This window comes from Melospiza georgiana, chromosome 5 (genome assembly GCF_028018845.1).
Source record: "Melospiza georgiana isolate bMelGeo1 chromosome 5, bMelGeo1.pri, whole genome shotgun sequence".
NCBI classification, from domain to species: domain Eukaryota; kingdom Metazoa; phylum Chordata; class Aves; order Passeriformes; family Passerellidae; genus Melospiza; species Melospiza georgiana.
Genome location: NC_080434.1, coordinates 34,139,149 through 34,162,467, shown reverse-complemented (window position 1 = coordinate 34,162,467; position 23,319 = coordinate 34,139,149). Strand labels below are relative to the sequence as shown.

The 23,319-nt window shown below is 37.0% G+C and overlaps 1 protein-coding gene across 2 annotated transcripts in view; it reads left to right on the top strand.

Annotated features, from left to right (window-relative positions):
* INPP4B (inositol polyphosphate-4-phosphatase type II B) overlaps nt 1–23,319 on the top strand; it is a 146,550-nt gene that overhangs the window by 43,771 nt on the left and 79,460 nt on the right. For both annotated transcript variants that reach the window (XM_058024122.1, XM_058024123.1), the window contains 4 exons: nt 7,938–7,988; nt 11,106–11,185; nt 16,770–16,881; nt 18,511–18,583. In XM_058024122.1, the coding sequence (XP_057880105.1) occupies nt 7,938–7,988; nt 11,106–11,185; nt 16,770–16,881; nt 18,511–18,583 (316 nt within the window). The remainder of the gene's footprint in view (nt 1–7,937; nt 7,989–11,105; nt 11,186–16,769; nt 16,882–18,510; nt 18,584–23,319) is intronic.

Genomic DNA, 23,319 nt, shown 5'->3' with positions numbered 1-23,319 from the left:
TCTGTAGTGACCCATTTGAAGTTATGTAAATTTAGATTTGTCTATGGCAAAATGTATCTGTTCCTTTCGCTTTATTTAGAGAGAAATCAACTCTGTCATCTAATTTAGATTACATAAAATCCTTGCTGTGGGAATGTGCATGTGCTTTTTTCAACCCCTATTCTTGCGGTATGATGGAGAAAACAGAAATTTTCAGAAGCACGAGCTTTCTTTAGTTCCTGAAGGAACCTTGGGCCAAGAAAAAAGTGCCTGTTTCCATCTTACATCAGCTTGTCTGATAACAGATCCTGTCTTTCCCAGAAAACAATGTCATGCTGAATTTCCAAATAAGAAGATGCAATATAAAAAGGAAGAAAGAATCTGTAAGTAATTTCTAGAAATAGAAGTGTGGTGGTCAAATTTCAGGCCTAAGCAGCTTTGCCAACAATATTGTTCCTAATAGATCCTTTTATTTGCAGAAAAAGCATCACTGAAACAGTTCCCCCAAAAAAGGCCACTTTTCAGGTTCTGAAAGAACTCTTATTTTATTTTTTCTAAGTAGTGAAAATATTGAAATATATTTGACTCTCTGAGCCTTAGAATCTTTCTGCATTAATTCTGAAAGAGGCAAAATGATTGCTTAAAATCATACACCTAATGTCTTTATTCACACCTTGTGCTTCATAAGAATCAGAGTTTAATTACTTATCTCAGGCAGCTGTGACTATGAACTTTCCTGAGCCTGCTTATCAGTCTGAAAGTAGGGAGCTCATTACTTACCTGGTTTTAAGTAACATCTCTGCAAGAGCTTGATCATGCTTGTAGAAGAGGATTACCATGTCTTGCAGATTGCAGTTGTGCTTTAAAAAAAGTAAAATTGACACTGTAGAGGAGGGAAAGGGTTTATCTTTGTGGGGCAGTTAAGCACAGTGACGCATACTCTGGTGAGGAAAGCTGTTCTTCCTGTGAAACGGTTTTGAGAGCAAAATCATGTGTGTTTAATGGGGATGTAGTCATGAATACAGTATCACTGATGGAAAAATGAACTTCTCTTCACACAAACCTTTGTCTGGTACAGGAGAGAGAAGGTACTGTGTGAAATCTGCTTTTTACCTTTGCTTATAGGTACAAAGTTTCTTTTAGGTTGCTGCATAGTCAAATAGTCCCACAGAGATAGTTGTTTCCAGTGATACCTCCTCCTTTCTTTAAAGCAGAAACTAATTTAGATTGTGGGACAGATGACACATTTTTCTGGAAACTTCTTCCAAAGCCAGCAGTGAATTTATTTGATAAATAAATAAATAAAACTCCTTTCAGTTTCTCATCTCAGAAGACAGGGAGCAAAGGGCAGAGCACTAGCAAAAACTATTTAAAGATAGCTGATCAGGAGGTTATGGGTTTTAGTGTTTGTGTACTTAAGAATTTAATTCTTGCTATGCAGGTTTAACTGTTTTAATCCAAGAAAAAATGCTTTCTCAAATGAAAAAAAAAAACAATTGTACATTTTTTCTTTTTAGATAGCTTTAGAAATGTTTATATTTGGGTAGTTGGGAGTGTTTATATTTGGATAGCTGGCAACATTTATTTTCCCAGGATCTTCTGGAGGCTCTTCAGAGAAAATTCCTTGCTCCCCTCGAGCGTGGATTGTTAGAAATGCGGATGGAGTATGTGGGAGCCCTGGACATAGCAGTAATTCTCATGAATTCTCATGCTGCAGTTCCACAGGCTGGGAGGGACATTCACTATGGAAGTGCAGCTATAATCTTGCTATGACAGACTTTTATGAATAAATAGATCCTGTCTATGAAGGCAAAGAAAACAGAGCTTGTAGGAAGCCCCGAATATTTTCCTACTCCCTCTCATCTGTCTAAAATATGCCTTCTGCCACAGTAAATCTGATGAGCAATTTTACCCCTAATTCTGTAAAAGAGAAGTGAAATCCTATCCATTAGGTAATGCTAGCACCAGACCTCAGCCTCAGCTATTTTTTAAACATTATCACAAACTGTCAGAAGAAGAAAAGAAAAATCCTTCTTGGCAAATATAATTTTCTTTGCTTTTGTGGATGTTTGTGTGAGTCCTTCAGCTTCTATGTGTTAGAGAAAAGTTTGGTGTGTGCAGAAATTTCACTTAGTTCTCCTAAAAGAAAAGTGTTTGTCAGCTGGAACAATGCAAACAGGATGAAATAAAGTAGACTCTCAGTACATGCCTCTGTGCTTTTCTAATAACATGAAGTTTTTTGGGTGAACAAAGACTTAATATGTCAGAAACAGGTTGTGTGAAGGAAAACACAGGTAAATTAGTTGTTCAAAGTGTAACATAGGACTGGAGCAGATGATGTGATTTGGGGAATGCAGAGCTTATGGTATGACAGTGTACTGGAAAAGCTGGGCTTATTATCCTAACAAAATGAAGTACAAGAGGGCATATGATTCCTTTCTCGTTAATTCATCAGGAGACCAGTATGAGGAACAGAAAAGAATTACTTATCTAAGGCACCATGTTGGCAGAAGAGCAAAGGAGTATAAACTTGCCATGAATAATGAATGGCTGTAGAATAGGAAATGACTCTGAACTATCATTGCAATCGTGTTTTGAATGACCTTCCAGTCAGAAGAGAGGGAGAGGAAATTAAAATAATTTCAATGTGTAGTTAGAAAATGTTCACTTTAGAATCTAAAAATTTATGCTAAAAAGTTACCATAAAACATGGAGTGGGGGATAAAATCTTCAGTGTTTTTTGGGGGTGATCTTAAAACCATTGCTTGCTTCTATATTTGGTTAGTTTGGTACCTCACATAAAAATAACTCTGTCGAAATATTGAACTCAAGGCCCCCAGCTGGAAATGCACTCAGGTCTTCTTGGCACAGGGATAATACCAGCTCCTCAAAGGAACTTTGGAAGTTCATAGACTGCTCCAACAAGTTAAATTCTGAGTTCTTCATTTCAGCTTCTGCCATGAGTCAGAAGACAGGGATATTTTGTGTAGAGTCTTGAAGGGTCTGGACTTACTTAAGGCAGCAAGACTTTTTTTCTGTGTTTAATATGTGAATAACCTTTTGTCACTTGAGTAGATGGTGCAATCTGGTAAGGAACTGGAACACTTGGATATACCTCTACAAAATGAATAAAATCAATCTTGTTTCTTGTAACTGGTTCATCAGTGGAAATGGCATCATGTTTAATTTATACTAAGATTTCTTACTGCAGCTTCTATGGTAATAGATGCAAATTATGAAACGTAGACTTTAGCATATTCAAAAAAGGCTGTTTATTCAGTAAATCAAAATATAGGATTTCAGTTTATTTTGTCAGATATTCACAGTCAAATTTTAAATTTTGCTGAAATTTTGAGGCAGAAGATCATGTTCTGGAAGTTTTATTATGCCATTGAGCTCATCTGATCACTCCAGTAATACTTGCTTTAATTCATGTTGTCTGCCATACACTGAAGCGAGGTGGAGCTGACCTGGGTGTTCATCAGACAACTGTAGGAGCTTTTTACCAGCTTGGGCTTGCATCCTCTCAAGTTTCCTATTTCCTTCATCACTGTAGAGTGAGTATTTTTTGGGATATAATTTGTCAGAACATCTGGGTTTATTTGGCTGCCATTAACTGCTGCCTTGTTTGGATTGTGGAGTCTGTCTCAGGGATTTTTGAATAGTGCCATTGCAGTAACTGGGCTGAGGTATTTGCATCTGGGAACACAGGTCCCCATTGGCTGGTCCATGTAAATGAAGAGCCAGAAGAGCTTAGGAATGCTCCATCTGTAGCTTGCTGACAGAAGTCAGAATTTGCCTTTTGTGAATTTTATTTCACAGTGGAAGAAAGCCGGGAAGAAGAGGCACCACAAGCACTTTGAAGGGTATTTTTACTCTTCAAATTTTGCAGATTGTTCCCAGTATAAAACAGACTTCAACAGGATCATTCCTGGGAATTATTATGGGGAAGAGGCAAGGCTAACTGGCTGATTGTAACAGCTACAGATTTAAATGTGATTTTCTGTTCTATTTCATTAAAATTATAACTGACCAAATGCCCAGAATATTCAGTACCTATTAAGACTTTAGAAGGCTACTTTGCATCATTTGGCTTCGTTCAAAAAAGCCTGAAAGATGGCAGAAAAAGCCTGTGACTCATTAGCTTGCTACCAGTGGTCATTGATTGCAAAAATTCAACTGCTTAAAAAAACCCCAGGGGGTCTGTGCCAGTCAGCACTCATCACTGTGGGGCACTGGGGTGCCTGAGTGTCTCTGTCACAGTTATACACGTTTTTCTTTGTCACTTTTAATCTGTTGCATAACCTTACATGACAAAGCTTTCTCTGCAGAAAAAATGCTATTTCAGATTGGTTAAAAAATTGAATCCAGTCTCATGCTGTGTGCTGTGTTAAGAAGGTAAATAAACTCTTCCTTCCTACCCTTCCTTCCTACCCTTCCTTCCTACCCTTCCTTCCTACCCTTCCTTCCTACCCTTCCTTCCTACCCTTCCTTCCTACCCTTCCTTCCTTCCCTTTTTTTCGTTGCATACACTAAAAACATAGTAAAATTATTTAGATTTATGTTAAACTCAGTCTTTGCTTGGGGGATCTCGTGATTCTTCTCTTGTGCCTTGTGTTCTCTAGAAAGAACACAAAGATGCAGCTTGCACAGAGAAAGATACTGAGCTGTAGAGATATCTGAAAGAAAAGCAATTTATGAAGATTCCTAGGGACTGAGAAATATGTATTTTCTATTATCCTCACATCACATCTTGAGGAGTGTGCCTAGAGGTAGCACACAGTGTCAGTGCTGCCCAGTGAATGGTCTTGACTCCACGCTCTGCAAAAGAGTCACATTCAAACGCTGCCTATGGAAAGGATGCACATAGTCCTGTCCTTCTGTTTGACCTTTTCGGATAAGTAAACAGGTGAAACTGTCAGTTGCTATACAGCAAGTAATAGGGGCATACATATTTTCCCTACTATCTGTAGTAGGAAATATATATTTATATATATATATATATACACACACACAGGCGCACATACATATATATATATATAAATATTTTGTAAGTTTAAACTAATTAATATATAATAAAAATCATGCAGTTGTTATAAAATGTTGCAGTAATTTGATATAGCTTTTATTCCCTTTATTAGTTTTCATCCTTAATGAAGTTTTAACATTTATTAGTTTCTCTGCCTGTCAGGTTTTCCATTGGAACTGTAAAATCCTGCAATACCACGTGCATGTCCATTTTGAAAAGATGTTCTCTTTAGTTTTATATGGACTGTTGGAAAAACTGATGGATTTTGTGGCAGAACCCCATAACAATTTTGGCATTTTAGGCTCACCCAGCACAAACACGTGAAGCTGCAATTTGTTTAACTGAGAAATTCCAAGGAGTCGTAACTCTGGACTCTGATAGGTGTTGGTGCTGGCAGGCAGGCAGTGGTGGTGAGGATGGGCTGGCTGCCTGTAACAGCTGCCTGTGCAGCTGCTTGGCTGTGTTAGCAGAGTTCAGGGCTCTTTTCCCAGCAGTGAGTACTGGAAGTCACTGGAAGCCTCTGCTGATTTGATGGAATAAATCCACAATAGCCAAGAGAAGGATCTAGCATTATTTGTTTATGGAATTTGAGTGCATTCTGAACATGGCCTTTGATTGTGAACTGAAATGCAAAGGCTTTAATTAAAGGCAGGGTACCAACACTGAACCCTCTTGGCTCTGAGCCATTGCCTCCCCCTGGATGCAGTCTCTGTGTCACAAGGAACATGGTTCTGTCCATGGCTATGACAAGAAGAGTCCAGCTAAAGCCACTCCATCATCTCTTCCCACCTAAGATTCTTCTCTACTCTTGTGCATCTTTCACTTGCACGAACCTTCATCACACTGCCCTTTTTCCCAGTAGGTTCACAGGCCTCCACTGTGGTGTAAAAAGGTAACTGTATTGTTCTACAAACAAAATTACAGGAATGGATAAATGCCAAAACATTTGCTGCATTTAGTCCAGGTCACAAGCGGTGTTTCTTGCGTGCCTTTGTGATCTCTTTGTGTCTGGGGAGGTAAAGCAGTAGTGGTGCTATTCCCTGCAAGCATGGTCTTACCCCGGTTGGGAATGAGCTTCTCACTCAGAGGTTTGCATTTTGCACAGGAAAACCTAGAGAGAGTAATGAGAAAACTGAAATTCTAACAGAGTAGTGGATGTTTGGGAATAAAATCTGACTTTCTGTTTGCATTTAAATTTTATAGTTGTTCTGGATGGGGCCAGAGGGGAAAAGTTGATTTATGACGCAGTTTTAAAAAGTGTGGCAGTTTGTTTAATCAAGAAATACACTGGGAGGATATTTGACCTTTCAAATCCTCTGTATTTGTCTCCCATTTTTTCTCTTCCATTTTGTGGACTGGGACTAGAACTGACTTGTTTCTTATGTTTTATAAGTTTTTATGAGCTGACCTGATATTTATAATGAGGCCTGTGTGAACATCCCATAATGATACCCCAGTAATTGCAGCATTCAGAGAGTTTGTTCAGGAACTCAACCAACAGACAACCTGATAGTGTTCAGACTGTACCACCCATGTATGTATTTACATACATATATGTGGCTTCTCTTTTGATAAATGTCAAATAGTAAAACTGCTTCTGAAATTGCATATATTTGCACACACTTGGATCAAGGCATTAGATTTAATTTCAAACAAAATATACTTTGGGAAGAAGAGAGGTACAGTCTAATGTATAGTCTAATTTAAAGGGGTTAAAACCAAATGAAAGCAAACAAACATAGCTGAACCAAAAAGTATTGCAAAATGCAGCAGAAGTTTTTTCTGTATTTTAAATCCATTTGAAATTCAGGAATATGCTTTCATTATATGGAAGACTCTAGGTTAGTCAGGTGTTTGCATCCCTTTCCGCTCCTGTGTTGGGTCAGAAAAATTGAAATATGTTCTCCTGAATTGATATTTTATCCAGCAAAAGAAGGACTTAATATTCTTTGATTCTAAATTAATGTTGAATTTTCTTTGATTTCAGTATGTGTAAAAGAAACTTTAGCTTTCTCTTGCTGTGAAATACAACGTAGTATCATATAAAAATGTGTACACGGTTAAAAATATGAACTGCTGTTGGGTTACAAATACATAAGTAAATTATGAAAAGGAGTGTTAATTCTTACATTATTAGTTTATTTCTCTTGAATAAATAGCCATAATAATAATTAGAAAATATCAATACCTCAGTTGTTGGGCCAGATGTCACTTCTTTGAGGCTGGCACATAGAACAGCTTTTTAGCATCTTAAAATGACACAGCATTTTTGGTTTGGTGTTGATACTCCATCTTTCTTTTAAGAAACAGATTGCTCTAAGTTATTTCCTCAGCTTCAAAGGGGAAAGATGGGTATCATCAACAAGAAAATGCCAGTAATTTCATTTTCATTCAGGGCTTGAAGCATTTAAAGGTTAAATTTAGATTAAAATATCATGATTGAACATTTTATACTAGCTTTCTGTAGATTTCCAAATGCTTTGGAGTTGCTAATGCATTAGTGTGGAAAATCAAAATGTAAAATTGCATCTATATGAGGACTCCCACAGATTTCTAAAGTATGCTGTCCCTTAATAAATTAATTATAGCATTTTTTTACTATCTCCAGGCTTTTGTGGAAAAAGCAAAGTTCTCACTGTAGGAAATCAAGGGATAAGAGCTGGCTGAGAAAAGCTGTGGTTCTGCTTTGTCAAGTCTTTGTGGTAGCCTTTATATTGGTGTTTATAACAACATGTATTTAGAATAACAAACAGACAATTAAATTATCTTTACATTAAAGGAGTGTTTCTTTTTGTGCACTAAGTTGCAGCTAGAATAGAAGAATTGAGGGTCACTTTTGAGGGCATGGAAAAAAAATGAGTCTTTTGCAGAGAGATTTACAAAAGGAGTTTGATTATTCCTTGCCTTTTTTCCCCCTCCCTTCTCTCAGGTCCGCACCAGTGTCCTCCCTGATCACAAGGAATCAAGAGCAGATGTTGGGGTAAGCAATCATTTTCAGTAATTGATTTTTTTTTTTTCATCTCATTGGCAGGCACAAACACTCAGTGCTCAACGGGAGCTGAAAAATTTTTTTAATAGCGAAAGTTTTTGGTGGAATGAATAAAATAATCAAGGCAGTAGTGGTAGTCTCATGGATTGATGTAATCCCATTCACATCTTTTTGAAAACCTCTTTCAACTGAAGCTATCCTGAGACCAGCACAACCCTGTAAAGTCCTTGCTAATATCATGCAAGCAGTCTGGATGGGAAGTAATTTTCTGAGAGGGCTAAAACCTCATGGGTAATATGGGCTCCTGGTGGGAGTGGGAAAGGTTGGTCCTGCTCGAGCTGAGTAAAAGAACAAAGCCCACCTGGTGCAGGTGTCAGATGTGTCTGCAAACATGGAAAACGCCTGGAGGTTTCAATTTTTTAGCCTAAGGGTTTGACTTTTCTGCCTTCCAAGGGCTTCCTTGGCATGGTTTTCAAGACTTCAGCTAGTGTTTGAAAAACCTGTAGCTCCGCAGCAAGTTCAATCTTAGTGAAATAATCAATGTGTTTTAGCTTTCCATATAGCTGTTATAGAGACTTTTCTCTTTGGCTAGTTGAGATTATTCATCAAACTACTCAAGGCGAGTATCTTAAGATTTGTGTCTGGAACACTAGCAAAATTCCAAAGGAGCATTACTCTGCAATTAGCATTACAGCACAAATTTTGTTTTAAAGCCTACTTTTCAAGCCTTTCCAAGTCGTGTGAGCAAAGTTAAATTGGTTTGTAGACTGCCAGTTCAGGCCCCAGGGTGGACTATTGGTATCTAAATCAGTATAGAAAAAGTATTCTCCAGTTTGATATTAGACCCCTTGAACATTAGCATAACTCTCTTAATTTGGGTCATGGGATCATTTGAAATTTTATTTGATTTTGCACATAGCTCTGTGTTGTCAAGCAAAGAATTTCTTTTTTTCTAAATAAGCATATGAATATGAAACAGAGAACTAAGTAGAACATTTTAAACCAATAAAATCATTCACCTTTAATTTCATGACACAGGAGAAGTACATCTGATGCTCAGGCATGTTTAGTGGGTACAATGACCAAAGCTCTTTGGCTTTATGAGAGAGCAGTGTAGCTGTCTCTTGGCCCTGGTCACTTGAGGATTCTGACTTAGGATTCTCAAATATATTAATGGTTCTATTTTGCTGCAGAAAGAAGCCCCAGGTGACCAAACCTTATATCAGTTTCATTCCAAATACCCCTCTTCCCTTTTCCAAGCAGCCAGGTTTCAAATACAAACACTCAAATGTCATGAAATGCCAGAATAAAGGCTGCTGTGGAGAGACAGTGCTGTGGAATGCGTTCTTGCAGTATGGAGAAGGATATGCTCTTGGAAGAAGATAAATAATCTGGGCTAAGTGTGTGTGACCACAGAGTTTTAGTGCAGAAACACTCTCACACTGACTCATCTAAAGGAAGACAGAGCCACTTGTGTGTTCACTCCAGCAAGGCTGTGCATCACCATGTGTTGCACCTGGATGTCTTTTTTTTGTAGAAATGCCTTTAATTTTGGCGTTGAAAACTAACTGTGCTCTTTGCTTGTGTGGCTGTATTATTTTTCTTCCTTTCTTCCTGTTCATTGCTTCCCCAATCCAATGTTTTTCCAGCCTTCCCTAGACTCTCGACTTGTGTCCTTTTTCCTTTGCTGCTTACATGCTGCTTAGGAAATCTAAGGCTGTGCCATTGATGGGAACAAGGCATACCTCATGACTCAGTTTATTAAACTGCAGACATGCAGTTTGCAGTTTACTAACTGCACTGTCGGTGCTTGCCCAATTTCAGAACTGGCTTTTGAACTGTATGTTGTATATGGAAGAAAACTTATCTTAGTGTAGAGCTTTATTGTTTGCATTCAAGCACACAACATCCTGCTGGCTTTCCTGAAAGAAAGCAGGCTGAAGGGTTTTTTTTTACCAGAGAAGTAACTCTTCTCAGCAGTGACAAATTCTTTTCTGTTTTCCTTGAAGAGAACATTGCTCTCTGTAGGCAGCCTCTGTTGACTCAGAGCAACTTGATTCTTCTTTCATTTGTATAGCCAAGAATGTATATAATTTAGCCTGGAATTCTAATTTGCCATTCCAACAGTAAACTTAGTGTTATGTAAGAAAAACCAAACTTTGTGCCCTTCTTATTGTTTTATTGCTAAAAATTAAACATAATGTCGTGATCTTACAATTTATTTAGAGCAAGTGATGTTGTGTTGTACATTTGAAAGATAAATTGGTACAAGATGGCTGTTAGTTTCTTGCCCGTTGTTCCCAAGGCAAGAATACTACTGCTGGCCAAATTGACAAAATGGGATCTCAGCAGGATATGAGCAGAGGTTAAAAAAATAGCCCAAGTGCAAAAGAAGATTTAACCCTTTTTCCTCCATGTACTTTTTTATGCGTGAAGAGTGATTTTTTATAGAAGAAAAAAGTTACAGTGGTGTAGCCTAATTTAACTTTAGGCATTCTAGTTACATTACCACATTTCTCTGCAATTTTAATGCAGTGAATAAGTTCACCTTACAATGGAAATAGAAGAAAACACTACTTAAAACATTGCCAAGGACTAGAGAAATAAAACATTTCTATTAATAAACTTGTGCTGAACTCAATTTAAGAATGCCTTCCTAGCATATACATTCGTATTTTGAATACATGAATGGTAGTGCCAATGGCTTGAGGAAAAACCATAACAAGAACAACTTTGGTAAAACACTGAAAACTTAGCACTTCTTGTAATCCAGAAATTAGAAAAATAGGAAGGAATAGATGCAAAATGCAAATACTGGTACTGAATGAAAATCTTCCTGTGGCTGTACATCTTACAACCTGTTATTTTGTCAGGTTGTTAGACTGTTCATAATGGAAAAGAGAAAGGTTCCTGCCCATAAAACCAAAGTTTTTAGCAGTTTACTGATAATCATGCTGCACAAAAAAATTCTAGAGGATTAAGTATCAAACTGTTATATTGAAATGCAATATTTTTCTTGGTAGCAAAGAAAGATTTTCAAGTGTGAGAGCAAAAGAAGTAACAAAATTGAATGAATATATTATCTTTTCTTTCTGCTTTGATTTGTAGCGAAGCTTCCTGGGCTGTGCAACTTTTAGAGTGGGTGATCTGGTAAAGTCAAAGGAGCAGCAGTTGACCCTCACCCTCAGGTAAAATCATGGTTTTTCTAACTACTAAGCTTTGGCATTTCTCATCCAAAGAATGGCAGCAGAGATAGGGAAGGGTCTGCAGCACGAGTCAAACAAGGAATGGCTGAGGGAGCTGGCAGTGTTCATCCTGCAGAAAAGGAGACTCAGTCAGACCCTGTCACCCTCTACAATTAACTGAAAGGTGATGTTGAGAAGTGCAGGTTGGTCTCTTCTCCCAAGAGGTAGCAAGTGAGAGGACAAGAGAAAGTGGCCCCAGGTTGCACCAGGGGAGGTTTAGATTGGATATCATGAAAAAGATGCTTCACATGAGGAGCTATCAAGCACTGGAGCAGGCTGCCCAGGGAAGAGGGTGGTCACCATCCCTGGAGATATTTATGAGACATGTAGATGTGGCCCTGAGGAACATGGTTAAATGGTGGACTTGGCAGTGCTGGATTTATGATTGGACTCAATGCTCTTAAAGGTCTTTTCCAGCCTATACAATTCTAGGATTGCTGTTTGACTCTGATTTAAACTCCATGTTCCATCAGGTATATCAGATGGCAACTTGAAGTGCTTCTAATTCTGCCATGTACAAATTCATAATTAAACACCAAAATGAAATATCAACCCTATAACCTGGAGCTTCCCATGTGCCAGATTAGAAAAGGTCATTTTATACCATGATAACCTATGGAAGAATTGCAGAGAACTTGGCATAGGGAATATTCATTCAAAGTTTCCTTTAGAAAGGAGCATAAGATTGTCAGTTTTGTTTGGTGTGTGTGGTTTAAAGAATTAGCAATGTACAGTTTTTTTTTAAGGCGTGTTTAAAGAAGGTGGTCCTAATTATTAAAGGTGTCTCCCACGTGAAAATGCTTGTGGTCTCCTAAACTCATTATATGCAGCTGTACTGAGACTGCAGGGGGTGTGGTACAGAACTCTAATCAGTGACAGGGTACAGAGCTAGGTAAATGAACTCCAGCTTAGTGATTGTAAGAATCTTCTTACAGGAATTCAAGTTGTCTTTAGCTCTTTGGGATAAATTTGGTTTCCCTAACTGACATATTGAAAATTTGATCTGGAAGATTGTCTCCAACAGGTGGCACAGTAATTGACAGAACGGAAAGCTTCAGTTTCAGAGTAAATATTTTGTATCTCAGCCATCCAATTTGTAAGCAAAAAGTTAAGATGGAAAACTCATAAGAAATCGATGAAAAAATTGGTTTTAATTAATATTTTTAGTCTTGGTTGCCCTCTTTGTTCAGCTAACACTAAAATACAAATATACCAATTAAATTTAATTTGCAGACACTTTAAATGGTAGGGTTTAATCAGTTGGATATTTTTTAAGAAAAACATCCTAACCTTTCAAAAGTGGGATTGTTTTCTGATTATGACTATTGGGCAGCAGAAAGTCAGTAGAAATGATCCACATTTCTTTGATGGCAACTTAACCAGAGCAGTCTACTTATTTAAGCTTGCTTTCCTCTAATCACCCTGCAGTATTAGTACCTCTCAGGAGGATAGAGGATATATCAAGGGACTTGTCAGAGCATGAAATTCTGTTTAATTCTTGTTGATATTCTTTGGATAGGAGTTTATCCAGGCATGCCTGTGATTGAGATACTCCTTTGTTAGATTTAAAGTAGAGATTTAAGGACCCAGAAATAGCTCTGTGGTGTGCCCTGTAAAGATTGGTGTAATTATAGAATCTGCTTAATTTTTAACTGAGTTTTCTTTTTTTTTTTTTTTCCTTTTTTTTAGTTATGTTTTTCTTTTATCTTTCTGAGGTACAATGTAACAATATAAAAGTGTTTTCAAAGGAGCATTCTTGTATTTTTGTGTTATTTTGTGGAGAGCTGGCTTGTGTCTACAAGTTCTTACTGCTGACACACTGTGCTCTACTTCTCTGTTTTCCTACCATTGTGCCCTAATAGTGATTAGGGACACAAGTTACAAAACCTCTGCAAAAGAAGTTTTTATTTTGATTGTCCTTTCTTCTCCATAAAGGTGTCCTAAACTGGTGGCTGAGTGTTTCTGGTAGATTTGTGCAGTAATCATCAAAACACAAAAAGATTGATTTGTAGAATTACTTCAGTGTACACAACAGATGTTGGCAGAGGAATTTAGTTATTAGAGATTTGGGATTGCAGTTTCCAATATGGAATTTATAAGAAGAGAGAGGTTTTCTATAGACTTGCATGTTTCATTTTGCAATGATAATGCAATGTCACTTGCTTCCATCTTTCTCATACAGTTGTGATGATGAATGGCAAAAAATGGGCTGTTGAATGCAACAGAAGTATTTTTCAGTAGGAGAATATTTCTTAATATTGAGGGTATGATACAGTGTGTCTGATGAAAAAAATAAAATCACCCTTTTTTTTTTCCTTTCTAAATAAGAGCTAGGTACACTGGCTGCTAATTTAGCAATAAAAGCTGATTTTTTTTTTAGAAGATTGGAGGCAAATGCCTGCTGTTCTCAGTCCATCTTGTTCACTTACTTTTCCATCACTAGATTGTTACCTTTTTTCTCCCTGGATGCCTTGGTCAGCATTTTATGGCCAGAAGTAGTAAGGTGCGCACAAATTCCTGCTGCTCATGGTGTTACTGGCTATCTCCTTCCCTCACATTTGGGGGAACTAATACTGACCTGGGGATCCTTAAGGACCTGGGATAGTAGAGAAATCTGTTTCAAATGCAGATGCTCTGCTGACAGGTATCAGATGAGTGCTGATCCTTGTCCCAGGGTGCCAAAAAATATCAGCAATTTTCCATCTCCATAAGCCAGGTGGGTTTTGTCCCGTGTATGGGCTTCTTATGTTGATGCTCATTTTATTCTCTTGGCCAGATTCCCCATCCCAACTCACCCTAAGCAGGTTGTCGAGGTGCAGTCCTTTGTTTTGTGGGGATATGTCTCCTCACTCATGACTGAAAGCAATTTGATGCAGGGATCGTCTTCACTGCACCATGTGAGTGCAGAGTGCCCTTCTCAGCTTTATTAAACTACAGCAAGTAAGCTGATCTCATCCTAATGCATTATGAAGTATCCTAAAACCAATTAATTCCTTATCTGGTGCTGTGTTGAGCAGCGTGTCTATGTGAGACTTTTTACATCTCTACAAGCAAAGGACATGAGGTGTATACATAATGTGTGTGTGTGCTCAATACTGTTAGTGCAAAGTAAAATTATACAGGGTTTTATCCTACTAAGGTATGATCATTAAGCTTTTTTTATTTTTCCCACTCCATCACTTCTGTTTCTCTTTTTAAATTTTCTTTCAAATGAAATTTTAATCTCATGATATTGTTGGAAAGTTTGAAATGCATGTTTTCAAGTAGCTGAAGACTCTCAAGCACTGCTGATGTTTTAAAATCAGTCTGACAGTTTTACCCTGGGCATTTATAGAGCTCTTTGTTGATTTGTATGCCTGTAGCATTCAAAAGAAACTTTGGTTTTGGGATTTGTTGATTTTGTTGTTGTTGCCTTTTTTGTTAAATTGTGTCTTCATATTTCTGTGTGGGAAGATAAGAACTGGAGAAAGAAGTGCAACTACAATGCAACAAGTCCCACTGTTTAGTTTTATTGTGTTGCATTACCTTCTCTTACAGGTAACACCTGTAACAGATTGTAATATTAACTATGTATTAGACCAGAACAGGAGTGATTTTGAGAAGAAAATAATAATAAAAAAATATATAAAAGTGAAATTATATCAATCACTGTTTTTAAACCCACACAAAATACATATTGCTCCTCGTGCAGGCAAACAGTGCAATGCTCACTGTCATACTGAGGCCAAGCTTTTAATAATAGCACCAAGGGAAATATTTAGGATTCTAAAGAACAAGAGACAAGGATGAGAAAGTGTAGTTAGCATTTCCATTTTACTGGAGCAACAGGCCTTGTTGGTTTGGATCAGTTTATTTGCTTGGCACTTTGATCAGAACACCTTAAGCTCCTGAAAAATTGTCAGTCTCATAAGCACACACTTTGGCTTCTAAAGATATGTGATTTGCTGACATCTGCTGTATTCCCTTTCTGCTGGGAATGCTGTAGTGCATTTGTTGACAGAGCCTAGTTTGGGTGCTGGTTTGACACAAGAAGAAGTCACGCCACAAGGCTGTAGCAACTCAGGGGAAAGTTCTTCATTCAGAAGGCCCTTTCAATATTATTATGTATTTCTGCTCATAAGCACAACTTGGACACTGAACCCTTACTACTTTTCTTCTGGATACTTCTTAAATTAATATAGGCTTCTTCAATTGCAAAACTATCTGGAACTGGTTCATTTTTAATAGTCTGTTTATTGTCAGTAATTAATTTGGCTTAGAGCAGATGAAGTTTTACACATGTAAAATATGAAGAATTATGTTTATTTTGCAAGGTTTTATAGAAGACCAGATTTGTGTAGTTGCAAGATGAGTGTATTCTACTGAGTGTATAGTAAAGCCTAGTGGTTTTCAAGGAAGATAATTATTTAACTTGAAACCTTGGGGGTAACTATTTTTTGAGATTTTACTGTATGAGCTGAACTTGTTTAATGGGTCCCTTCTAACTCAGCATATTCAATAATTCTGTGGTTTTATGATTTTATGACATTGAAGTTTTCTATGTATTCTTTTTTCCGGATTCATCACTCTTCATTTCCACTGCTCAGAAAAGACACAGTATTGCCCCACACGTATTTGTTTTGGTTCTCCTTCCTCGCTGTGTTTTTGTAATTGTGCTGAACTTATTCTCGCCATTTCCTTTTTGCCTATTTTTGCTTGGTGCCTTTTGTTACCCTTTCCTCATTATTATGAAACTATCAGTTACTCTTCTTTCCTTCCTTTCAAAAAAAAAAAAAAAATCTAGCTGTTCAGAACAAGCCGGGGAGATAAACTTGGTGCTGTGCTGCCAGTGAAAGCTGAAAAAGCATTTGGTGTCTTTCAGGAGTTTAAACCCTTGTTTCTTCCAAAAGGAAGTCAGCAATGCTCTTCTCTTGGTGATGTACATCTAAATTTTTTTTTTTTTTGATTAATTGAAAGTAAACTATTTATGGGGATGATAATAAAGGAATTCACCTGTAACTATACTACCATTCCCATATAGTTCAAGAAATGGGATGGATTCTGAATAATTTCTCTGTGGAGCGATTACTAAGGGAAACGTGATATTCAGATTAGCTTCACTGTTTTGGTTTTGCAGGGATTTTGTTAATACACTCTGTCCTTTCTTTGCAGATTGTTAGGAAACAAAGCCATGTACTCTGCATTAGGATTGCAGATCCTAAGTGGAATATTGGTGCGGTGTTACAGCCCTTTATCCAATGGTCCACAAAGAGGCTAAGGTCTAGAATGAGAACTTGGCAGTGTTCATGGATTCATGCACCATTTATAGCACTTAGCTGTCCTCAGTTTTGTGATGAGAACTTTCATTGTCCTGAAGAAGTTGCCTCATTGTTGTTAACATTTGGTTTGTGATGGTAAATAGCCAGCTCAATAGCGGTGACTGCACTTTACAGAATGGAGAGGACACTAAATATTTACTGATGTTATTCTAATTGAAAGAATTTGATGCTGCAAGTGACCCAGTGTCATGGGTTGGTTTTTTTTCCAGGACATCTGATGGTGGAAAGACAGTTGGTACCATTGAAGTCAATCTTATGAAGATGGGAGAGCTGGATGAGGGGGAAACAGATCACATCACAGCAGATGCTCAGGATCAAAAGGTAGAAACTCAGTTTATTGCACAAAGTTAATTAGAATGATCTGTTGTACCAGATGTCTAAAACACTAATTACCAAATTGGGTTAAGAACTTAAAACAAAATTTCTGGTGCAAGTCCTGTGTAAACTTATCTCCCTCATCCAAAAAAAACAAACTCATGAAGATGTACAGAGTAATATTCTCACCTGAGTTTCCTAGGCCCTTTCCTTCTTGAAGAAAAAAATAGCTTATTTTTATCTCAACTGAATATATTTGATCACTTCTGATAAAAACTGTCCAGAGGGATGCCATAAATACAGCTTCTTTTTTCCTTGGACAGCTGCTCTGGTTTCTGCCCTTGAAGTCCTGTTTATGTTGATTTTTATGTGCAATCTGTGCCCACAATACTGAAAAGCTGGAAGAATGACAGACAGGCAAAGCAAAGAAGAGGTAAATTCCTTTGCAAAGCGGCAGGTTCATCTGCATTAAATGGGAGCACACAATTTTTGCAGCCCTAATACAACAGTTTACTGCTTAACACTGTGGTGTATCCTGTTCTTCCTGAATAAAATGAAATATTGCTACAGGGAATGCAGGATTTTTTTGTTTGGAAGTTACATATAAAACTATTTTTTGAGCAGAGGACATTATTTTCAGTATCTTTTCTGCATAGCAAAATCAGTCTGCTTTTCTGTCAAATTCTGAGGGTAAATTTCACACTTTTTTTTCACTGCTTATCTCAGAGAACTTCAATGCCTTAGATGAGTGGTACCAGTTCCAAAAAACCAACAAATGCTGTGAAATCTTCCTGATTTTGACCTGTAAAACTTGCACAATATAGGCAACATGAGCTGTTTTTTTCAGCCTTCTCTTTTTATTTGGCTTTTCTTCCACTGCAGAATGTGGAATGAGACTCCTTGCAGTTATTGGAGATGTAGTTATTGAGCTCTGTTGGGCCTGGGGGACACAGAAGGCTTTAATAGCAGCTTTCTAGGGGTTTCTTATACTTGTAAAGAGAGACCAGACTCATGACCAATGTATGGTCTTTAAAGGAGTCCTTGGTTTGTACAAATCAGTTGCAACACAGTCTTGGATTATATGTTGATAGTGAGGATGCAATTGTGAGAATGATGAGTCATTGAATTAATAAAAAATAAATAAGTTTTGAACTGGTGAATCACAAAATCTGAGCACATTTTAAGGACTTTTTTGTGCTTCCTGCTTTTCCCTTGTTTAAAAATTAATGAAGTGTTTTCTTGCGCTGTGCATGTGAAAACTGCTTTGTCTAAAGAAACCTCTTCGAAAGCATGGAACTTGTCAAAAATGGTTTTAAACTAAAGTGCCTTATTTTTATAATAAAATGTATTAAGCTAAACTATTACTATCTCTCAACATTTCTGCCATAATACTGGTAGGAAACATTTCTGTTTTGTTATGGAACAGCTGATGATATTTTTTCATTTTCTTGGCTATAATTCTGATTGTCTTACAGTATCTTGGAACAGAAATATAAAGAAAAATGTAAATTCTAAGTAAGACTTTGGAAGTTTATATTATTATCACTCATGGTTTTCAGCCTACCTTTTATAAACTGCCATGGATTTATCTCAGACCCCCTGAATGTGTCACATCTGTGTTGTATTTTTTTGCAGTGTGCATTGGTTCGCGAGTGTACAGCCACTGAGGGCATAAGTGGGAAGGACAACCTGCCTTCCTTAAATGCAGGTAAGAATTCCAATATCTGTAAGAGACAGCTCTTGCAACTCCACTTCTGGTCCTGAAGAAATCACACAGATTTGTGGCAGAGCTCATCAATGTCTCTTCAAATGCTGCACAGATGTTCAAGTTCATTATTTTAGTGTTTTATACGTGTTTGGCATTATCATTTCACTGAGAAGTTTGAATAAATGTGTGTCAATTGCGCTTTCTGAAGCAGTGCTGAAATCTCCATCTCCTGCATCTTTACTGTTCAGTGATTTTCAGTGACTGAAAATCACTGTCAGTGACTTCCATGGGCATGGAATTAACATCATTAGTTTCTGTCGTGTCATTGCACGGCATTCTGTAAAATAATTCTGCATTATTTGTAAGTGAATACCCAGGACAATCAATCTCTCTCATTCATAACTGGTGAAGTGGCAGTTTCAGATTGATCTGGAAACTGTCTGTCCTAGAATGAAGGGAGCTGTTGGCAAGGCATTCTCAATTCTAGGTCAGCTTGGGCTTGAGTGCATGGTGTTAAACTAGATCTGTTTTTCTTTCATTATGCTGAGAAGTATTACATGCTGATGTGCTGTGCCATAAAACTTATATTAGCCTGAGTTTATTAATCTCCATTACTCGGCAATAACAATGTCATAAATAAGTTATATGGGTCATCTAAAACCACAGCACTGTCAAGATTTCTGTGTTTGCTACATACCGTTGAGAAGGAATGTTACCAAACTTTTACAACTTTTTAAAATCTTTCCTGAAACTTTTTCATCTGATTTCTCTGATAGGGCAGACTTCCTGAATCAGCTTTGCAGTCTGAAGGAAGCCCTAAAAACTGCCAAAAATTAAGTTCTTCCATATGTGTGTGAATATTGCATTTTTTTCTGTGAGTTGTTGAGATTAGATCAGAATCGGAAAAAAATATGTTCTAGAGAAATACCATTTATTTTCATCAATTCAAAGCGAGAAAGATGTTAATTGAGAATTTCTGAATGTGCCGGAGCTACATCCGGCTCCAGAAATTCCTGAACTGGAAATAGCTGGAGGCATGGAGGGTATCCTGTGTCTCCAGGTGTGTATTTATGGCTTTTCTTGGACACAAGATACAGAGGCCAGGTGAAGGATTTCATCTAGCCCAGTGCAGTTCTTTGGTTGTGATTCTGTATGTCATCCAGATTAGTGAGACTTGAAGAAATGACATTTCTGTCAGAGAATGATGCTGATTCACAACAGATTGTTTTCTGTTTGTTGCCTCCGTTGTATAGGTTTGATTGGGGTTTTTTGTTGACTTCTTTTGTTTAGAAAAATGCTGTAGGTTGTGAATATGTTTTGTTGGAACTTCCAAGGTAGATGTCAGTTTTAGGAATATTGAAGTCTCGATCAATTTGTCAAGAATATTTCCATGTGATTCTACCGTGTATCTAGACAGCATTTTCACATTTGTTATTGTCATATACAAACACAATATAAAACCAAAGCCCACTCAACACTACTCGTGTTTATAAAGTCAAAAATACCATGAAGAGCTTTTTTTTTTTTGTCATTTTTTGGGTTGTCAGGCTTTTTTTAAAGAATTGAGGGGAAAGAGGTGCGTATGCAAGAAATGACAGCATGCAGGATATTGGGAAGAGTTTGCACTCACAGGAAGTTTTTTTCAGATAAATAATTAGTCTTCAGTCTGTTTCCTGTATTTGTGACTTTCTCTTCTCATGCAGCATCACCTCCACTTTCCTGCTGACATGCTGTGCTCATACAGAACTGCCCCCAGAACAGCATGTTTTCCATATACATTCATGTTTAGTACATGTGTATGCTGTTGTAAAGCTTTCTGGTATTTTCTTGTTGTTTACCAGGCCTTCAAAATGATGAAACTGAAAAAAACCTGCCTCTGTGAATCCTTAAGCTTGTAGGTATAGAAGCATGCTGGCATTCTTGTGAAATTTAAATCCTAGGATAGGGAACTCTCAGCCCTCCAGTGAGTTATGAGATGCTTATTGAGTGAGTGGGAATAAGCAGTGTATTTCAGAGCCTTATCACTATTCCATCTATACCTCCAGAGACTGAATTTACGTCTCAAAATTCAGTTATTTATTTATAATGCTGGAGAGTTTGCCAGTTGTTTACTTGTAAACAAATTGCATTCTAAATTAAAAAAGAAAGATAATAAAAGTAATTGGAATTAAGCAAAATTAAGAAAGCTGTAATTATTATTCCTGAGGTAATACACATCATATTCCTATGCTACAAAGAAAGATATAAATAGAAACACTGCTAGCAAATTAATAGATGGCAGAGACATGCTTTGATCTATGTTCAATAGGGAATGAAAATAAAACCGGAGTATTCAATCTTTTATTATTTTTGATTGTACTTTCAGGGGAAGCAATGTGAAGGATATTGCATGGAAAAAAAGCACAGAGGTCTTCATATTAAAAATGACAATGTCCAAAAATATTCATGGGTAAATATATGGCATTGGCTTTCAGGCTTGATGCTGTAGAGAAAAGCTTTTAAAACAGAGTTTTCTCTTTTTTAACTACTGCAGTTCATGTGGATTTTGGGTTTTCTTCAATGCCTCTCGTGATCACGGTCTAAGTACAGCAAGGATTATCTTTATGAAACTTCCACTCATTTTAATCACTACTTTTTATGAAAACCAATTCTAGTCTTGCCCTTCTTATTGTACATGCACTCTAGAATTTGGTTCTAGACAACTTGTTACAGTTAGAAATTAATTATTGTTGCAGTTAGAGGGGAAGATACTTCTGAGATTTTTATGGAGTTGCATGCCTTCAGTAGTTCTGTTTATAAAGAAAACATCAAGTACTTATGCAGCTTTTATTGGCAATCTTAAGCTTTAGCAATACTGCATATTGGGATTATTTGGGAAAAATGCCCAGGCTTTTTTTGACTTTGTAAATGAAATTTTCTTCTTAAACCCATGGATTTGACCATTTAAAAAACTTACAACACACTTGAGATTATCCCCATCTGAAAATTCAGACCTGAATCAAAGACCTGAAGATGAAGCTAGTACCTGGAGAGGAGTTTAATAATTCTAGCCACAATAAAAGTCACAACTTTGAATCCATATTTTTAGTGTTCTTTGTCCCTTGCTGCAGTTGTGATGGGTTTTCTGGGGTTTGTTTTTCTTTGTGATGGTAACAGTGAGGAGATGGGAGGAAAGAGATTTTTCAGGTACATATTTGCATTAGGTTCTCACAGATTAATGTGCATTTTTCATTGTAGTAGATTCTGAGTGTGAATTTAAGGGCTGCTCTTGGAAAAAATCCCTTGATAAACTCCTTAGGAAGTAGATATAAAAAGGTAAAATAAAGAATCTTTGTGTTAAGGGCATCATCATTTAAAATGTCCAGGTAATATACTGATTGGGGGGCACAACAGAAAAAACAATACCAACTCAAAATTATCATCTGGTTTGGCAGTTTTCTGTTTAAGGCCAGACCTGAATTAGCCCTTAGTTTCCTCAGGTTTGAACATTGAGATATTTTGGGTATTGATAGTAAAGAAAAATTGCTCTTTTTAATATGTCAGAGAAATTAAGCATCTCTTTCACTTATTTCACAATACTGAGTGAAAATTTAGTTTTTGAAAGTAAAATCACTAAGAACTAAAGGCAAAATTACTCTAAAAAGGCTCATAAAATGACAATAAAATGGCAAGAAGTGCTTATAATGTACTGTAATTAAGAAATAGTTGGCTTCTGATTGTAAAGGCATAAATTATAACATCTGTATTGTCTCACCCTTCACAAGAGATTGAAAGTAGAATAAAAGTTTTTTATAACTCAGTTGCTCCATCTCTGGATCAGAAAAGGGCATAATCCAACAACAGTTTTTCATCAAAGATTGCTGATGAAAGACATCTCAGCAGAGTGATGGGAATATAGAGCAGTGCGACCACTTAAACATTGCTCCTTTCTTCGAGTTGCAAGCAGTGGGTTTATTATCAGTATATTTAAATCTCTGGTCTTATTTTAGGCCTTTCCTAAAGGATTTTTGTTAAAAATCCTGATTGCTTAGATAGACGAGGCAGTTTGGGTACCTTTTATTTTTAATTCTCTACATAAACATTAATGGTGTCAGTGAAATGTTTGTTAGTAGCTGTCACTGTTAGTAGGTGTCACTCATTCCAAGTCAAGATATTGTGGATGTGTGTGTTAAATGGCAATCATTTGTCTCCAAGTAGACTTACCAAACTAGTGAAACAGAACTTTTTCTTCCTCAGCTTTTCCCCTTTTTGATCTTTCTGGAAAATAAGAGGAGGGTAAAAAAAGAAAATAAAAAGATGGAAAGGAGTGAGTAGATTGTATGGCATTGTTTTAAGATCTGAATGGAAATGTAGCCAACACATGAAAACTGTAAAATAAAAAAGTGATGGGTTTTAAACATAATCTTCCAAAATACAAAGAAATGTGATTTTCTTATGTCACATTGCAATAGTGATCTGAAAGCTGTGTATGTAACATATTGACAGGGCTGTTATATTTATTTCTATGTAGTGGCAGTGTTTTGACCCCATCAATGATCCAGGTAACTCTAATATGGTCAAGTTTCCTTTAATGCAGAAGCACACCTTCAATTTGCATTAATGATTTGTGTGTGCATGTCCAGGGGAAGATGCAGCTGAACTCTGAGTCCTGTGCAATTTATTGGAATTGTGAGTGGTGCTGGCAAGCTGTGGTGGTGGCTGTATTGAGTTCATTGTTCATTTGTGCTCTCTGGTTT